An 18,915-nucleotide genomic window follows, 5' to 3' on the forward strand; every position below is an offset into this window, starting at 1 on the left:
ACCTGAGCAGAAGTCAGATGCTTAACTGACTGAGCCACCCAGGCGCCCCATTCACACTGATATTTTAGAATGTAAAATGATTTTCTAAATTTCCAGAGCTCAAAATCAATGGCTTGACATTATATTTAGAGCAAAATCTAAACTTTTCAGAGTTTACTAGAAGTCTTGTCTTTCACCTGACTCTTCTTCAGCATTTCTATCACATTCTTACTTCTTTCTGCCCACTTCAATTTATATCTCTTTCAGACTTGACTAAAACCAATGTGTAATTTTCAAAACTTCTCATACATGATCCATGTCAATAGATTCTTTGGGTTTTCTTTAAAACTGCTAAAATATTTTTCTCCATTTGTACTGCATAGCTTAAAAAATGTTTATTTATTTTTGAAAGCAAGAGCGTGCAAACAAGGGAGGGGCAGAGAGAGAAGAGGGACAGAGGATCTGAAGTGGGTTTCGCACTGAGAGTAGTGAGCCCAACGCAGGGCTCAAACTCATGAACGGGAGATCATGACCTGAGCCAAGTCAGACGCTCACCTGACTGAGACACCAGGTGCTCAAATTATGACTTTTTTTTATGATTTTTTTTTTTTTTTACATTTTATTTATTTTGGATAGACAGAGAGGGACAGAGCACAAGTGGAGGAGGGGCAGAGAGAGAGGGAGACACAGTATCCGAAGCAGGCTCCAGGCTCCGAGCTGTCAGCACAGAGCCCAACGTGGGGCTCAAACTCACAAACCGCGAGATCATGCCCTGAGCCAAAGTCGGACGCTTAAATGACTGAGCCACCCAGGCGCCCCTAATTTTTTTTTTAAGATAATACTTCATCCTAGCTGTAGGTGGCAACAAATGCCATGACAGGGAATCCAGATGTTTACACAGGAATGGAGTTAAGGATCACCATGGCCTCAGACACAGGGCACAGCTTACTTTTTACCAGATTTCTTAATTCCACCTCTGACCAGGGGGCCTTTTTCCGTGGCCTTCACTTTTAGCTCCTCAAGTTTCTTCTGCTCCTCTTTCTGTTTCTGCTTGAATGCCTTTCTTGTGCATCTCCTTGGCCTGCTTCTTGGGCTGCTTCAAGAGCTTCTTTCTGCCCCATTCACAGCTGGACATTGCACCTGTGGTCCCCTCCCCAGACCCTGCCACCAGAAGCCAGTGGTTATGTTTTGATTAATTCAATCCTCGTATTTATTAGTCACTCATAGTATTGTTGAAAGTTTTCACCATTCTGTGGTTCAAATACTCTATGGAGTTTGATGAAGGGGGCTCCTGCTGCTATTCATTTCCCCATTATTCCAGAACAAATATGTAAATGTATAACAAAGGCCATATAAGTATGGTCATCAGTGGGATAATTAGACACAGTGGCAACACATTGTTAAGGTATAAGGTCACCTCACAGGGTTTCTCTGCCTAGTTTTGCGCCCACCATACAGAAAGATTTACAAGCTACCTTATAAGAAGTTTGGTTTCTAATAATGAATGATTCCAAATTGTGGTTTTCCTCTACCATAAGGCCAAGAAGACACTGGTAAATGTTCCTTTACCTCTTGTAAGAAAGTTTGAGCTAAATGATTAATTACTTTAAGCATTTTATCTCAGAATGATACCTATGCTTCCTCTATCTTCTTTTGTTTCTATTTGACTTTATTTGTAGCAATTGAGTTTAAATATATTTTATGGTAATCTTTGGCAAAATCTTTTTGCAAGTAAGTGGAAAATATCAATTTTTGATATATAAAATATAATGTGGGACAGTATTGAGCTGCTTACCAGTAGTTCTCCTAAAATGGAGCTCATGGTTTGAGTAAATGAGAAACTGAATACAAACCTAAGCTAGGATTTGTAAAAATCACTGTTAATCTAAGGCTCCTGTAATAGAAAATGGTGGTCTAAATGGGACAAAAATAATCCCACTATATTTTGTATTTATTAGACAGTACTGCTCAATAGAATTATAAGGTAAGCCACATGTATGCTGTTAAACTTTTTTTGTAGCCACATTATGAAAGTAAAAGCTACAGATGAAATTAATTTTATTAATATATTTTATTTAACCCAATTTATCAAAAGGTGTTACAATTTCAGCATGTAATATACAAATTGTTAACATGGTATTTTTTTTTTCTGACTAATTTAAATCCAGTGTATATTTTACACTTACAGCACATCTCAATTAAGATCACTCAAATACTTAACGACCACCTCTGGCTAGGGACTCCCATAGTGGCCAGTGTATTAGACTATATCTGTAAGTGACTATCAACGCAAGTACATTTAAGAGGGTATTAGAGGAACCCAAATCCCAATCATCCTTACGTGGAACACATATGAACTTTAAATAATATAAACAGAGGACGGATGCATTTATTTCCCCTGAACTCTACTTCAGTGATTCCATAATGTACCATTTTAAATATTTCTATTCAAATAAACATGATTTTGCACTTTGCCTCCTGCTGTGGCAACTTTAAAATGCTGCAAGTAAAAAGCTGCTAAAAATTACAAATTGCCACCTAAGTTTCCCTGCCTACATGATGATAATTAGTCCTATTTTTGAAGGACCACAAATTATTGCCAAACAATTAGATACATCTTTAGGAAAATTCATTTCTTTCCTCTCAAAATACACTTTTGGAAGAAAAGAAAAATAATCTTTTTTCCATTCACTCTGTACATCTTCACTTTTTTTTCAAAAGTAAAAAATAATTATTTATTAACTGTAATGTTCTAGGTATTTATTGGGGATATAAGATGAATAAGATACTACTCTAGCCTTAAAAAACTCATGATCAAGCCAAACACCTGAGGTATCTTTATATAATGTCACTCTTCAAGAACATACATTCAATTATTTCAGTGAAATCTTCTAAGAGCAAGGACTTTTTAAGTACTTTATTGAGGTATGATGGACGTAGAATAAGCTGTCCATATTTAATATATACAACCTGGTGAGTTTGGAGATAAGAGTAAACCCATGAAAACATCACAGCTATGCCATATACATATCCCTCACTTCCAAAAGTTTTCTACTGACCTCTTTATTTTTTATTATAGGAACATTTAACACAAGATCTACCCGTTTTGCAAATTTTTAAATATGTAATACAGTGTTGTTAACTATAGGCACTATGCCTATAATAGATCTCTAGGATGTGTTCATCTTGGGTAACTGAAACGTTATACCCTTTGACTCAAATCTCCCTATTTTCCCTCCCCCTCAGGCCCTGGAAACCAGCATTCTACTCTCTGTTGCTATGAGTTAGACTGTTTTTAGAATTCTCATTTAAGTAGTACCATGTAGTATTTGTCATTCTGCTTCTGGATTATTTCACTTAGTATAATATTCTCCAGGTTCATCCATGTTGTCACAAATGGCAGGATTTCCTTCTTTTTCATGGCTGAATAATATTCCAATATGAACGTGATATATATTGCATTTTCCTTATCCATTCAGCCATCAAGAACATTTAGGTTGCTTCCATGTCTTAACTATTGGGAATAATGTTGCAATGAACACAGGAGTTCAAATATCTCTTTGACATCATGATTTCAATTCCTTTGGATATATACCCAAAGTGGTATTGCTAAAACACAGTATGGTTCTATTTTTAATTTTTTGAGGAAACTCCAACTATTTTCCACAGTGGTTGCACCAGTTTACAACATTTCCACCATTAGTGCACAAGGGTCCCCTGTTCTCAACTTACTTACTTACTTTCTTTCTTCCCTCCTTCCTTTCTTCCTTCCTATCATCTATCTATTTTTATCTATCAATCAATCAATCATCTATTATGATAGCCATCCTAGCAGGTGTGAGGTGACATCTCATTGTGGTTTCAAATTGCATTTCACTGATGAATAGTGATACCTTTTTTTTTTTTTAATATATCATCTTAGGATAAATGTCTATTCAAGTTCTTTGCCCATTTTAAAAATCAGATTGTTTTATTTACTTATGGTTTTCTGTTGAGTCGTAGGAGTTCTTTATATATTTTAGATACTAGCCCTTTATCAGGTATATGGTTTACAAGGATATTCTCCCATTCCATCAGGGTGCCCTTTCATTTTGTTGGCGGTTTATTTGGAAATGCAAAAGCTTTTTAGTTTAATGTAATCTTGTCTATTTTTGCTTTTGTTGCATGTGCTTTTGGTGTCATATCCAAGAGATCATTGCCAAGGCCAATGTCAAGATTTGCCCCTGTATTTTCTTCGAGGATTTTTAAGGTTTTCTTATCTTGTTTTCAAGCCCTTTTGAGTTGATTTTTGTATACGGTGTAAGATAAAATAATCTAATTTCATTCTTTCACATGTAGCCATCCAGCTTTCCCAGTAACATTTATCAAAGAGACTATCCTTTCTACATTGTGTGGAATATTCACTTTTAAATTACCTCTAAAATTAAATAAGTTGGTGAGAAATTATGCAGATAGGGAGAATTAAATGGAGGAGGAGAGCTTAGTAACAATGACTCAAAACTATTGCCATACCACTGTGCCATTATGGCTTTTGGTATAACCTTTTTTATCTTGTCCTCCCAGTGAATCTAAACAAGAACTTGAAAAGAAGTGTCTTAAAAGAAAAAGCAAATTAATGTTTTAAAAAAAGATATTTATATTCCTTCAATTCTTTGTAAGCTTTCCAAGGTAGTGACCAGACTATATTTGGATATGAACTAGTACTTAGCACAGTGCTTGGCACAGAGCAGGTACTCAACATATATTTCACAAGTGAATATTAGTTTTGTGAATAAAATAATGGATTATTTTTAAATTTCTCACCTCTTATGTATGTCCATTGAGATCTGAGCTCCATAATGCTAGAGTAAAAACTATTAGGGTGAATTATGCTCTTTCCTTCTCTGCTTAAGATGACAAGGGAAACTTATCAATGTTCAAAAATTATGTGTCACCTGATTTTATGCTCTATCAGTATCCATGTAGACCAATAAAGCAAATAATTCTCATCATGAAGGACTTACTTTCAAGTGGCACAAAAAATGATAAGAAAAATAGTTCATACAAACATTGCATAATAGAAGCAATAAGATATATAAGGCTGGTGGAGTTAGAGGTAAATGAATTCAGGTTTCTTGGGTTGAATGTTGAATACATACAATCAAAGAGCATATCCACAAATTTGATAACATGTGACACTCAGGGTATTATTTTAAACTCCTATCACAAACGTTTTAGATTAATTGCTTTGATTATTTTGACACAGAACCAGTTATTTGAAAGCAATATATAAGACTTATTCCTTGTATCATTTAAAAATCAATTTTAATAAAAGTTATCTTAAATATTGTTGCCTTTGGCTTTAGCAAATCCACTTCATTTGTATGGGGGTTTAGATTTTCAATGCACTTTCATGTACACTCATCTCATTTGATTTTTTTCAACAATTCCATGAGTTGATATTACCATTCTATAAGTAAAGACATCGAATCCAATTGATTTTTCTGACGATAGGTCAAAGAAAAGAAATCCTGAGAGCCTGACATAAAAATTCCACTCTTCTTTTCTTGTAGAAATATACCTTCACCCCATTCTTTGTGTTTCTCAACATCCTCCTCTAACCAGCATTCTGGAGATATAGTTTGCTGCGTCTACACAAAGGACCTAGGAACTTTTTCTTGTCAACTTCTCAATCCTATTGTGAAGACTGATAAACAGACAGATGGCACTGTTTTCTTTAATTTCTTATTAATATTTTATATTTCTTCTCCCAACACTAATCCTGGTTGCAAAGTCTCTACTTTGAATGCCCCTTCCACACCATACACACACACACACACACACACACACACACACACACAGCCAAGACTCCAAAATTACAAAATTTTTAACTCTGCACATGCATCATCCATATTAATTCTACTTACTGTAACAGGATTAATTCAAGATATACATGAATAGAAATAAATAATCAGAATTGACTTACCAATAAGACTGCTTAGTGAAATCCAACTTTAGAAATAAAAATTTCCCTTGTGTATCTGTAAGTTATTTCTTGCATGCATTTCCTCCTCCTATCCAACATGATTTCTACACTTCTAGTGTGTTTCTTGATATCCAGATTCACAGAACCACTCTCAGAGCTCCCAGAACCACTCAGCCATTCTTTGCTTTCTCCCCCAATTGATTACATTTTCAATATGTTTCATCAATGTTCAAAACTTTACTTTTAGAACAGAAAATCAGGCAGTGTAATTCAACAGATGATTTTACTGCTTCACAGAAAAGACATGACCTCACTCAATCTATCCCTCTTCAACTTAATTCTTTCTCTTTATCATCACCTGCCCTTTTCCCCTTACCTCTTTAAAAAGAATTTAATCTATTCTTTTACCAGACTGTCCTAATCATCCATTCATTTGAGCTCACCCATTCTTGACAATGTGTTACCCCAGTTATATCTCCTTCCATTGATCTCTTCATCTCACTTTCCGTTAGATTTTTCTTATCTCCCTAAAGCATAGTCAAATCCATTCTATATACATAATAAAAATTATACCTTCAGAAACTTTTTCAACTCTGTTCTCTTCAAAAAGATACTTATTTAAAAATATCCACTGCCCAGTTTCTAGCAACTCCTCAACAATTCATAATCTAACAGCTTGCCCCTTGCCATTACTTCTCTAAACTTGCTCCTGCACTGATTTCTTCCTGCATATGTTAGATACTTATATACAAGAAGCTACCCCAAAACCTAGTTACCTAAAATAACCATTAAGTGTTGATCACAAGTTTACTTGTCAGTGGTTCTCCTAATCTGGGCCTGGTTGAGTTGACTTGTACAGGACTTGCTTCAATCTATGTGATCAGCTGATTGGTTGTTTTGGAACTGGCTGGTTGAGGATAATTGGCTGGCTGTTGGCTGGGATAAGAGGAACTCACATGGCAACAACAGGACTCCAAGAAAGTGTAGAAGCATGCATTGAGGCCTATCCACAAAACCAGTATGTTGTCATTTCTGTTGCATTCCATTAGCCAAAACAAGTAACAATAAGGAATAGAGAAATAGACTCCATGTATTTACAGATGGAATTGCAAAGATATGTTTCAAAGATGGTAGCTACAGGGATGGATAGAGAATTGGACCTTGTTTTTTTTTTGTTTTTTGTTTTTGTTTTTTGTTTTTTGTTTTTTTTTTGTTTTTTGTTTTTTGTTTTTTTTTGGACACTATCACACCTTGCTTAAATTCCTTCCTGTATCATCAAGTCAGTCTTCCCTGGGATTCAGGAATTACAATAGCCTACATTTCCCCTTACATTTCTAGCCTACTCTTTTCAATTTCCTTAGTTGGCCTTCGTCAATTCTTTGAATATATGCATTTCTTTAAGTTCATTCTTCGGACTTTTTATCTTATAACTGTACATGTTTCTCCCATGACTATGTCATCTAAATCTACTGCCTTGTCACAGGCTCTGTTTTCAGAGAAAACAAATTCAAAAACATTCTTCTCCAACAGTTTTGTGTGTGTGGGTGTGTGTTTGAGTCTTACCTCTTAACTGAACCATGGTTCTAATTTCTTTCTTGCATTCCTACCTCCAGCTTCACCTGTCCTCTGATTACCTTCTGCCTGTATAATTTTTCTTAGAACTATATCTGGGGGTAGGCACCTGTGTGGCTCGGTCGGTTAAACAACCAACTTTGACTCAGATTATGATCTCATGGTTCATGAGTTCAAGCCCCACATCAGGCTCTCTGTTGTAAGCACAGAGCCTGCTTCAGATCCTCTGTCTCCCTCTTTCTCTGCCCCTCTTCCACTTGTGTGCTCTCTCTTTCTCTCAAAAATAAATTAATATTTAAAAAACTATATCTGGGGGCACATGGGTGGCTCAGTTGCTTAAACATCTGACTCTTGATCTCAACTCAGGTCTTGATCTCAGGGTCATGAGTTCAAGCCCTGCAATGGGCTGGCTCCATGTGGGGCATGGAGACTGCTTAAAAACAAAAACAAACAACAAGAAACAGAAAGAAAACATTATATCTAACATGACATGAGATACTTTATAATTCTAAATCGATCATCTGCCCAGACAATGTTGATTTTTTCCACTGAAGAATTAAATTTTGTTTGGAACTTAGGGCCTTCCACTCTTTGACCTCAGTCTACTTGATTTAAACTTATCATAATCCTGTATACCTTTCACTTCAGTTATATTACAGTTTCTATTCCTAGAGCATCCCCCACACATCCCTAATCATATCCCTCTCTCATCTTCCCTGAGTCTTAAATAATTATCCTACAAGGCCCATCTACTTGATCTGCTACATGTCTTTTAAGAATCAGCTCAAATAACATGTCATATGAATCTTCTTCCTAGTTTAGAATCTTCTTTTATTTTACATTATATATCTGCATCTCTCTCTTGGGTGTTAATCATCTCAAGGGAAAAAAATGACCTCATAGATTGTGTTACCAATGGTCAGAGATTTTATGCTTAAGAGTTGTTAAAATAACAAATACCTGTTGAATAGTATTGAATCATTTAAGATACAAATTAAAGGAAACCCAATTAAGAGGTAATATATACTTAGGATCTTTCTCACTGTCAAAGCCTAATTTGCATATATACATTTTTACTTCGTTAAATCAAGAAAATATCAAACTAACTGAAGATCAAATTTTCCTTTAGTCAATGGAATCTTCAAGTATTAAATATAATAAAACTAAAGCCCACACTCAATATCAATATTAGTAGTCACTGTATATTGAATCAATATGTGTCCCCACAGTGAAAGTGGGCAACTTTAAAATAGTTTAGTAAAAGGCCAATTATGAAAAGTTGGATAGGGCTTAGGAAAACTAGAGGAGATGGAAGTACCCTGAAATTAGTAAGACCTGCAAAGGAGAACTTTACCACCCCTTGGCCAGAAGTGGTGAGGGCCTAGAACTTTTATCAGAACCTGCAGACAGGGCTTCATATATAAAAAGGCAGGCTTAGAGGAACTGTGACCTTTGGTAGAAGGATGTAAGGAGCCTATAGGAAACTCAGAGGTAACACTACTTCCTCCTTCCGATTTCATGCTTGTATTTCCCCATAGCCAGAATCCATCAAGAAGTCAAACTTACACTGGAATCCAAGGACCAAGGGAGGCTAGTAATGCGATAGAGAGTAAGATGGAAAAGGATAGAGAATGGATCTAGAAGACAAGTGTTTGGTATCTGGAGTTATGTTTGGACAATTTGTTTTTGTTTATTTTGAGAGGGGGGAGCAGCGTATAGACAGAGGGAGAGAGAATCCCAAGCAGGCTTTGTGCTGCCACACAGAGCCCAATGCAGGGCTCAAGCTCATGAACTGTGAGATCATGGCCTGAGCTGAAACAAGAGTTGGACGCTTAACCGACTGAGCCACTCAGGTACCTGCCTCTGGACATTTTATTTTTATTTGACTTTCTTTTTATGCTGCTGAATCTCAGTTTCAGAAGACTAACTCATAGAATTTATTTCATAGAAATATGGTTTAGTAAAAATGTGAAAGATTCTTCCTAGCTAAAGGAAGTCCTCAGGTCCAATTATTTTGTATTTTTGAAGAAACAACATCTGCATCAGTAATACGGGGGAAAACATTATGGAAGGAGAGTGAATTCAGAAACCTTTTTATTACAGCTTTCTGCTTGAGTACATAATCAACTTCACAGTCAGATATTTTCATGTCTTAGCATTATTGGTAGTACTGATGTGCTTTATTAAAAGCACAGAAGTATTTTTATTCTTCTCAGAAAATGTTGTGAAGCACTTAGATTTGGTAACGTAGCCTTTGGGATTTTCAGGTTAAGTTGGTAGTCTTCTTATACTTGATAGATACAAACCTGTCCTGAGTTCTCACTTGAAATATATCAAGAGCCAAGCAGAGAGATATATGACCAAATAATTCTGAGAAATTAATCCTGAACATTAAAAAGTAGTTGAGAAGATAATACAAGTCAAAAATCTAAAATAATTTGAATGGCTATTTTTTTTTTTTTGTCCCAAAAATCAAGGGACATGAAGAAATTACCCTTCAGAAATAGTAACTTTCTCAGGCCATATGGGTGCTCAGTCGGTTAGGCACCCGACTCCTGATTTTGGCTCAGGTCATGATCCCAGGGTGGTGGGATTGAGCTCTGTGTTGGGCCCTGTGCTGAGTGTGGAGTCTGGTTGGGATTCTCTCTGTCTCTCCCTCACCCCCCTCCCCCACTCATGCCCTCTCTCTATATATATATTAAAAAAAAAAGATAGGGGCGCCTGGGTGGCGCAGTCGGTTAAGCGTCCGACTTCAGCCAGGTCACAATCTCGCGGTCCGTGGGTTCGAGCCCCGCGTCGGGCTCTGGGCTGATGGCTCAGAGCCTGGAGCCTGTTTCCGATTCTGTGTCTCCCTCTCTCTCTGCCCCTCCCCCGTTCATGCTCTGTCTCTCTCTGTCCCAAAAATAAATAAAAACGTTGAAAAAAAAAATTAAAAAAAAAAAAAAAAGATATAATAATTGTCTTACTTTGGATGTATTTTAAAGCATAAAATCCAAGTTTACATATAACATCTAATTGAAGTCTTATAAAAAACCTATGATACATATTTGGATATATTTCTTTACTTAATTTTTAAAAACTGAACTAAAGAAATTAAATAATAAAGGGATTAAGGTCTAAAGCTAATAAATGACAAACCCAGCAACTGAGGTGATTACCAATGTAGTATGGGATCTATAAAATATTTTTGAGCATGTACTAAAATTTATGTATCATTTACTACACTAAGAACATTTTAGAACATACGCAAAGAGTAAGATTAAAATATATGCAAATTGAAGATCTAAGATTTTGGTTGCTGTGGTGGTGGTGGTTTGTTTTGTTTCGTTTTTTACCTACTCCCAGTATACTTGCATACCTTGTTTTGAAGATTATTAGTCAATAGTACACATACCAATTTATCTTCTGAACTAAAATAAATTTGCATTCCTCAATGCTCACCTTACAAAAAATGAAACCCAAAGGCCCTTGGGGTACTATAGGCCCAAAATTATGAATAAAAAAGGAAAAACTGTGAAAGGCATTTTTGAGGCAAAAACTAAACTTAATACCATTTAGATATAGGAGAAGATGTTCAGAATGCTTCCCTCCCCCTCTCCCCCCCCCCCCCCCCCCCGCTTTAGCCATCAGGTAAATGCTGCATAAGTTATGGAATAAAAGACATAAGACACATGAGTTTAATTTTATATTATCAATTTGAGGATCTTCAAATGGGATATTCAGCTTTTTCTCTAATAAAAAGAATCTGTTAAGTCTGGGAACTGAGACTTTCTGGGAACTTTCTGAACTAGGATGATTTTCTTTTTCTTGTTTAATACATAGAAGTCAAAATGCATATCGATACTAGCTTTTTGTCCATTTTATGTTCCTTTGTGTCTGGCTTCTTCTCCTCAACATCGTGTTTGTGAGAAACCTGTACTTTGGTGTGTCACTGTAATGTTCATTCTTTTATTTATTTATTTATTTATTTATTTATTTATTTATTTATTTAATTTATTTTTTTATTTTTTTTAAATTTTTTTTTTCAACTTTTTATTTATTTTTTGGGGGACAGAGAGAGACAGAGCATGAATGGGGGAGGGGCAGAGAGAGACGGAGACACAGAATCGGAAACAGGCTCCAGGCTCTGAGCCATCAGCCCAGAGCCTGACGCGGGGCTCGAACTCACGGACCGCGAGATCGTGACCTGGCTGAAGTCGGACGCTTAACCGACTGCGCCACCCAGGCGCCCCTGTAATGTTCATTCTTGTACAGAATTTCATTTTGACTTCTATTTTTAAAATGCCCTAACTCAAGCTGCCTTAAACAATAAGGAAATATATTTTCTCACATAACTGAAGGTCCAGATGGAGGATAGGCTCCAGGCATGATAACTGGAGCTGCAGCAACATTATCAAGAAAGAAGTTCTCTTCTGTCTCTCTGTAGTGCCATATTCAGGATCACATGATAGCTTCCAAAGGAAACGGGACTTTATGCTTTCTTTCTGCATCAAGCAAGACAGGGGGACAACCCCTCTCTTGACCAAGGAATAGAAATCCTTCCTTTCAGTCTCCTTGGGCCATGTTTGTAAAATGATATATTTAGGCAAAATTTTCAGAGGTACTCTGCCCTTCCAAAATAATCTACCCATAAAGCCCCAAGAGTCCCATATGTAAAATTTACAAAAATGTAAACGAACATGTAACCTCATTGCTACTTATGCTGTTCTGTAACACAAAGAGTGAACATCAAAATCTTTTCCTGGAGTAAGTAGAACCGTGGTCATGGTAAAGACTGTAAAATTTGGAATGTACTGGACAATCGTCTCATGCTTAAGAGAGAAAGCCAGAAGCATTCCTAGTAAAACCAAATAACTTATTTGAGTAAGTCCTGGGATATAATGTATAGTGCAGTAACTAGAGTTAACAATACTACTATATTTGAAAATTCCTAAGAGAGTACATCCTAAAAGTTCTCATCACAAGGAAAAAATACTATAACTCTCTGTGGTTGTAAATCCTAAACTATCATTTTGTAATAGATACATACATCAAATAATTACATTTATCCTAAAACTAATATGTCAATTACATGTCAATTAAATTTTTTTAATGAATTTTTCTTTTCAACCTTGGAAAAGTTATACATAGTCTTTGTTCATTATTTTCCTCATTCATAAATAGGAGAGAATAATATTACCTAGAATTGGGGGTGCCTGGGTGGCTCAGTCAGTTAAGTATTCGACTACTGGTTTTAGCTCAGGTCATGATCCCACAGGTTCAAGCCCCACATCGGGGGGTTCTCTCTCTCTCCCTCACTCTCTGCCCCTCCCCTGCTTACGCACTCTCTCTCAAAATAAAATAAAGTTAAAAAAAAAAAAACTCAAAAAAATATTAGCTAGAATTGTGACGCACATATTCTAAGTTATGGAGTGTGATGTGTACATAGTTTGTGCAAGTTGTTAAATTGTTGGCAAAGTCTCAAGGATGCTAGGCTGAAGCTCTCCAAGGTCTCTTTCAGCTCTACAAGTTGTAGGATGCTAGCATATAAGAAACAAATATATTTCCCCCTCAACTTATAAACTTAGATTGACATATGAAATGTTTATCAAGTACATGTTCTTAAAACTTTATTTTTATGACATATACGCTATTTGGGGATGGTTCATTTTATAAGGATTTCCTATGTAAGATTTAATAGCTCTATTTCCTTGCTTATTTCAAACAGTATGTTATGTTTTGCACTCATAAGGATGGTACAGAGAGGTATGAAAAGGTCGGATTTTTTTTCAATCAGTAAAGCAATCCCATAGTATCACTATTTTAAATTATTTAGTTTCAAAAATGCTACACCAGCACATGAAAGTTCTTAAAAAAAAAAAAAACTTAAGTAGATGTCAGCCTCTATTTAGGTGGTTGTCTACCAAAATCTGTTCCCTGAATCTTCTATAAAAATGAGATTATAGCTGGGCAAAAGATTCTCCAGTGTGAATGTATTTCTCAGCTCCCTTTGAAGTTAACTTGGTTATATGATGATGTTTTACCAATAGAATGTGTCAAGGGGGTTTTATGTTATTTTTAGATCTGGGCAGAGCTCTTCCAAGTTCTCTTTCTCTTTCCCATATGCTGAACATGCATCTGGAAGTAACCTATATCTACCATGCTAATGAATCAGTGACCTAGGGTAAGGTAAAGGAACATGAGAACAGGTTCTGAATGAGCATGTGGAGCAGTGCTTCCTGACAGACTGATTCAGAAATATTACACAACAGAGAAAAAGAAATCCTCCATTGTTTTTAATAGTCAATGGATTTCTGGATTTCTAGGTCCTTAGCAACAGTCTTCGCCGTAACTAAAGGCAGATCCATTGGCTGTAAAAGACAATAGTTTCTATGTTTAAAATTTCAAAATTAAAAATAAGGTGAGGAGACCTGGAAAATGAAAGCCCAAAAGGAACTTTTATCAGTCCCAGGATGAAACAGGAGACAGATTGTTGTTCAAGTTCTTCCTTCAAAGAGCTCAGTTTTTACAGTAGAATGCTTATCATTCAAACAAGAAGCTAGCACCAACAAACTTTGTTATCTTCTCAAATTTTCTCTAAAGCGTGACAGATGTCTGAGAGTTTGGGTATGCAAAAGGACTTTCTTACTAATAAGTTATGATGAAATAAGCAAAGATTATACAGACAAGTAGATTCTGAACATGAATTTTATAATAGGCAAATCTGCTAAATACTATAGACAATGTAGTTTAATTCTGATCATTGAGAGATGATAGCCTTAGTTTAAGCTTAAAATGTGAAATGGGAGCATGACTAATTCTTACACAGTGAGACATGTTTCTTACCTAAGTGTCTTCCTGGGTCCATTAACTCCAGTGCATAAATATATTCATATACTGTCTATATCAGATCAGATATATATCAAAAAAGCAAGTACATAGTAGAAAAGTCAGACTTTGTAATTGATTAATTGCTAAACAGAGAGATTAATAAATTGTGTCATTCATTCACGAACATTTTGTGACAAATTCTCAGTGAAAATCTGTTCCCTTTAGCAAAATAGCGAACAGTAGTTTGGCACTGGAATCAAAATCATGCTAATATTTAGTACATACTGATAATGCCATTTATTAAAAATTTGGTATTAGTTTCATCATGGCAATACTCATGAATTGGCAAACGTATGTCTAAGACTAAGTAAGAAAAAACATGTTTTCCAGCATTATTCAGTTATAAATATTATAAATGTGTTCAAGAGGCTTAGCAAGGACAGATTGTTCCATGAAGTACTCATTCCGTATTACTTTGACTTCAATCCTAATTTTTTACAGAGAAAACGATAAAGTATAGTTTTGTGAATAGCAGCCATAAAAAATGGTGTTAAAAAATGTCTATCTTGTGGCACCGGCGTGGTTCAGTTGGTGAAGCGTCGGACTCTTGATTTTGCCTCAGGTTATGATCTCAGAATTAGTGGGATCGAGCCCCACATCTAGCTCTGTGCTGACAGCATGGATCCTGCTTGGGATCCTCTCTGTCCCTCTCTGTCCCTCCCCTGCTCATATACTCTAAGTAAATAAATAAACTTAAAAAATTATTTAAAAAAAACGCCTATCCTTCTTACTAAATTTGTTTGCTAATGTGACATATTTTTGTTGCTCATTTCTATAAATTATAAACCCTCTTCATTGCACAGCAAATTATGAAAATAAAACCTCAAGGTATGATAATCTGAAGTTTTAGTTTATTTTAGATTGAAATAGATCCTAGATCAAACTTTTCTAAAATCAACTTTACCCATTTCTTGAGTAGGCACATATTTTGATATTACAAAACATCTTTTATACTGTTACATGATGCTTTATTAGTTATCAGCAGAGAATTTCAACAAAGTTGAAATATGTATTAGCCTTAACCCATCTTCTGGGGCATTTTGGTTTCAGAATGTTTTCAGGAATTATGCTCAAAGTTGTCCTCACTTTTGTGTACATGTGCCTCATTATTTTACACATTTTTTTTTCACCACACTTACATCGTACATGATTTTAAGACAAAAGGTGCTTAAAAACTACGTAAGTAAGCTAAACATTTTGCTTGGTTGTTGAATATTCCTAATTTTGCTACAAGTGGAAAATAGTTTTGATGCATTATTCCCTTAGTATATAGGGCTTTATCTCCTCTATTTATTTACAAGGAGTGAAAACTGTCAACTCAGTGAAAGAATATATTTCTCTGCTAATATAAAATCATATAGGAGCAAAATACACAAGGCAAAGTGTCAGTACAATACGCATTTACAACTTTCACATTTTAGATTATAATTCTCATTGATAGACCACTTATTTTGAAGCAGGCATTTTACATATAACATCTCAAGAAATGTTTTATATTTTGAGGTAGATGTTATGTTCGTTTTAATGATGAGAAAACTAAGGCTTAGAGAGATTAACTAATCTAAACCCAAAGTCACAGTTAAGTAGCAATAGGGATAATAGGCTTTTTTTCCTATTCTTCAATACCTCCTGACTCCTAAAACTATTTTCTTTCTTTCACTATTAGAAAATAAAGTAAAAGTGACAAGAGATACTTTTCATGTACCTACCTATTCTCAGCAAGATTCTTCTCATATTTTTCGGCTCTACGGGAAGATTTTAATATTCACAACCAAATATCAACTACCTTTAACCAAACTGCACAAAAAGTCTTCAAAACCCAGGAATAGAAAAATCAAAAAACTACTTTTCTTGGTACCTTTTTTGGCAACATATGTAATATATTTGAAACTTTTAGGATATCTCACAAATAAAACAACTCTACCTTATGACTTAATCTCTAGCTCTAACAAAAACTTCCCATTTTTTTTCCTTCAACTGATGTTTTCCATCACTTAAACACTGTATTATACCTATGATTTTTCTGTGGTACAATGGTACCCTCTTCACTACTTAGTCAGCAAGTGCCTACCCAATAAAATGCAAAAAAGTGAAATTAGAACTTTCGTTGTTAAAATCAGTGTTTTGTTTTGTTTTTTTTTTTTTGCTAATGAAACCACAATTGAGACTAAATCGCTTTGGAGCTTTCTGATACACAAATAACTTACAACTTCTTAAAATTATTAAATGAAGAAGACAAAGTCGCTGTTCACCGACTATGCTCTAATGCCTAAAATGTAATAAAAATTAGATTATCTAATCTTTATTTGAAACGATCACTTACATAAAGCGAAAACGATAACTTACAACAAATAGTAAAACGTAAAATTTATACAGATCATGTATGTTTCTTAAACATGTGTAAAATCTAACACTTCAAATAATAGTTGTGGGATGTTTCTCGGTAATTTTAATGGACCAGACTTATTTACCAATTTAAAGGATCACTTATAGGCATATACTTTAAAAATTCCCTGGGGGTAAACATATCGGTATATAATAGATGTTTAAGGACTAGAGCAGGGGCATAGAGTTCCTAAGTAATAAATATCACTTTTTAAATAAAAAGGTGGTACTTTATAGGATATCCAAGTAATACCGACTTATGAAAGCAAGTGTTGGCCACATAAATGATAATGGCTGGAGGTTTTAGGGGACTTAAATATGAACAACAAATTCAACCAACTCTAAACGCATTATTCATTCCTCAAAGAACCAAAAAAAAAAAAAAAAAAAAAAAAAAAAAGAACAGGAAAGAGAAAAACCCAAAACAGAAGAGGTCCTCACAGCCCTTGAAAAGTTCAGGCATTGGGAAGTGTTGACTGGCACCCGTTTCTTGTTATAAAACCCGCCCCTCCGTTTCTAGGCCTCAACCCATGGAAACCACCAGGCGCAGGAAGCAGGTGCTCTGCAGGGTTGGGGAGGCTCCAGGGGGCCACGCACCCTCTCAACCTTGGCGGATGGACGCCAAGTCCAACTGGGCAGCGTGGGGCGGCAGGCGGCAGGCAGCGGGCGCAGCGGTCCAGTCCCGCGGCGCAGGGCCCCGGGCGTTGCTAGGCGGGTGAGCCGCGGGCGAAGAAGGAGGGGCTGCGCGAGGCTCCGCCTCTCGCCGGCCGCGGCCTCCGGCTACAGCCAGGGCTCTGGGGGATCCGGGTCCGGGGCTCGCAGGCCCGACTCCAGTGCGCGCAAAGGCGGCTCGTCCTTGTCGCCACGCGGGCGCGGCCCCCGCTGCTCGAGGTGCAGCTGCAGCAGGGCCCGGCGGTACATGGCCTCCAGCTTCTCGAGCCGGGCTCTCAGGGCCCTGGGGCTGCCAGGCTCGTCCTCGAGGCCGCCGCCTCTCGCCCTCCGGTTCGTGCCGGCCTCCTCGGGGCCCGGGGTGGCCCCGGCCGCCTCCGCGCCCGCCCCGTCGCCGTCCTCGCCGGGAAGCCGCAAGGCCTGACGGAAGAGGCTGCGGTTCTCGCGCTTCAGCCGCCTGTTTTCAAGCCGCAGCCGGGCGTTCTCCTCTCGCAGCCGCGCGTTCTGCCGGTCCCGCTCGTCCCGCGCGCGGATGGCCTCCAGGTGGCTCGCCGCCAGGTCTGCGAACCGCTCCTCCAGCTGCTGTCGGGCGCCGCCCGCACGGCCTCGCCAGCCCACGCCGCCTCCGATGCAGCTACCCCCACGAGCCCGGCCCGGGCGGCCCTGCCCGCGGCTGTCCCCGCCGCCGTCCCCGCCGCCGCAGCTCCCGCGCCTGGTGGCGCCACCACGCATGCGCCACATCGGTCCTGTCCCAGCCGCGCCGCCTGCGCCGGGGGCCGAGGGGCCGGCGCCGCGGCGCGGGCGAGTTCGGGGCCCGGCGGGGCGGCCGGGGCCACAGCGGAGTTGGAGAGGAGGTGGCGGGCGGCGGCTGCTGGCTTGGGGCCAGAGGGGGCCGGGAATTTGCCCGGCCTGAGGCGTGTCTTGTCTCCTGCGGTGGAGCTGCCCCCTGGGCCTGCGATCCGCGGCCAGCTCACACACAATGCCCCCGGGGAGCGCTTTGCTGCTCAGCCCTCTGGCAGAGCGGGGGGGAAAAGCATGTAGCCTCAGCTGGGTTCTGCTGGGCGCTTCCGTGCAGGCCTGGGCACTGCAGGAACCAGCCGGCCTCGCCCTGCAATCCAACGCAACCACCAGTGGTTACCTTCCTCTTGCACGACAGTCTCAAAGCAAATAATAATAATGAAATGTTGAGTCTGAAACAGACATGGGCAAGTTGAAAAGATGTAACTACATTTAGAACACAGCGTTTTAACCCTCCTCTAAGGTCAATAAGCATTCAACGGAATTGAGTGAGCACCTGTCATGAGGACCTCAAGTGGGAACAGGCATCTCTCAAAACAATATAGGCTAGTCCCAATTTGTGAACAGCCAGTACTCCACACTGCAAATTGTTTGCAACTCTATAGAAACTAGGTTATAATTAGTTGTTTTGTTCAGGCCGGGCCACAAAACCTAGGAAACTCCAAATGTGCTTTCTA

At 38.1% G+C, this 18,915-nt stretch overlaps 1 protein-coding gene and 1 pseudogene across 1 annotated transcript; both read right to left on the reverse strand.

Moving 5' to 3' along the window:
• Window positions 1-918: 918 nt before the first annotated feature.
• LOC112851405 (translation machinery-associated protein 7 pseudogene) lies at window positions 919-1,114 on the reverse strand (annotated as a pseudogene).
• Window positions 1,115-17,406: 16,292 nt separating this feature from the next.
• TUSC1 (tumor suppressor candidate 1) lies at window positions 17,407-18,492 on the reverse strand. The gene has a single exon (XM_025920097.2). The coding sequence runs from the start codon at window positions 18,179-18,181 to the stop codon at window positions 17,552-17,554; it is 630 nt and encodes a 209-aa protein (XP_025775882.2). The 5' UTR covers window positions 18,182-18,492; the 3' UTR covers window positions 17,407-17,551.
• Window positions 18,493-18,915: the final 423 nt, after the last annotated feature.

The sequence above is a fragment of the Puma concolor genome, chromosome D4 (assembly GCF_028749965.1).
Source record: "Puma concolor isolate L17-30 chromosome D4, mPumCon1.1.hap2, whole genome shotgun sequence".
Lineage (NCBI taxonomy): Eukaryota > Metazoa > Chordata > Mammalia > Carnivora > Felidae > Puma > Puma concolor.

Bases quoted from the DNA above. Each gene is read 5' to 3' on its own strand.
- TUSC1 (XM_025920097.2), bottom strand. From the start codon at position 18,181: ATGTGGCGCATGCGTGGTGGCGCCACCAGGCGCGGGAGCTGCGGCGGC.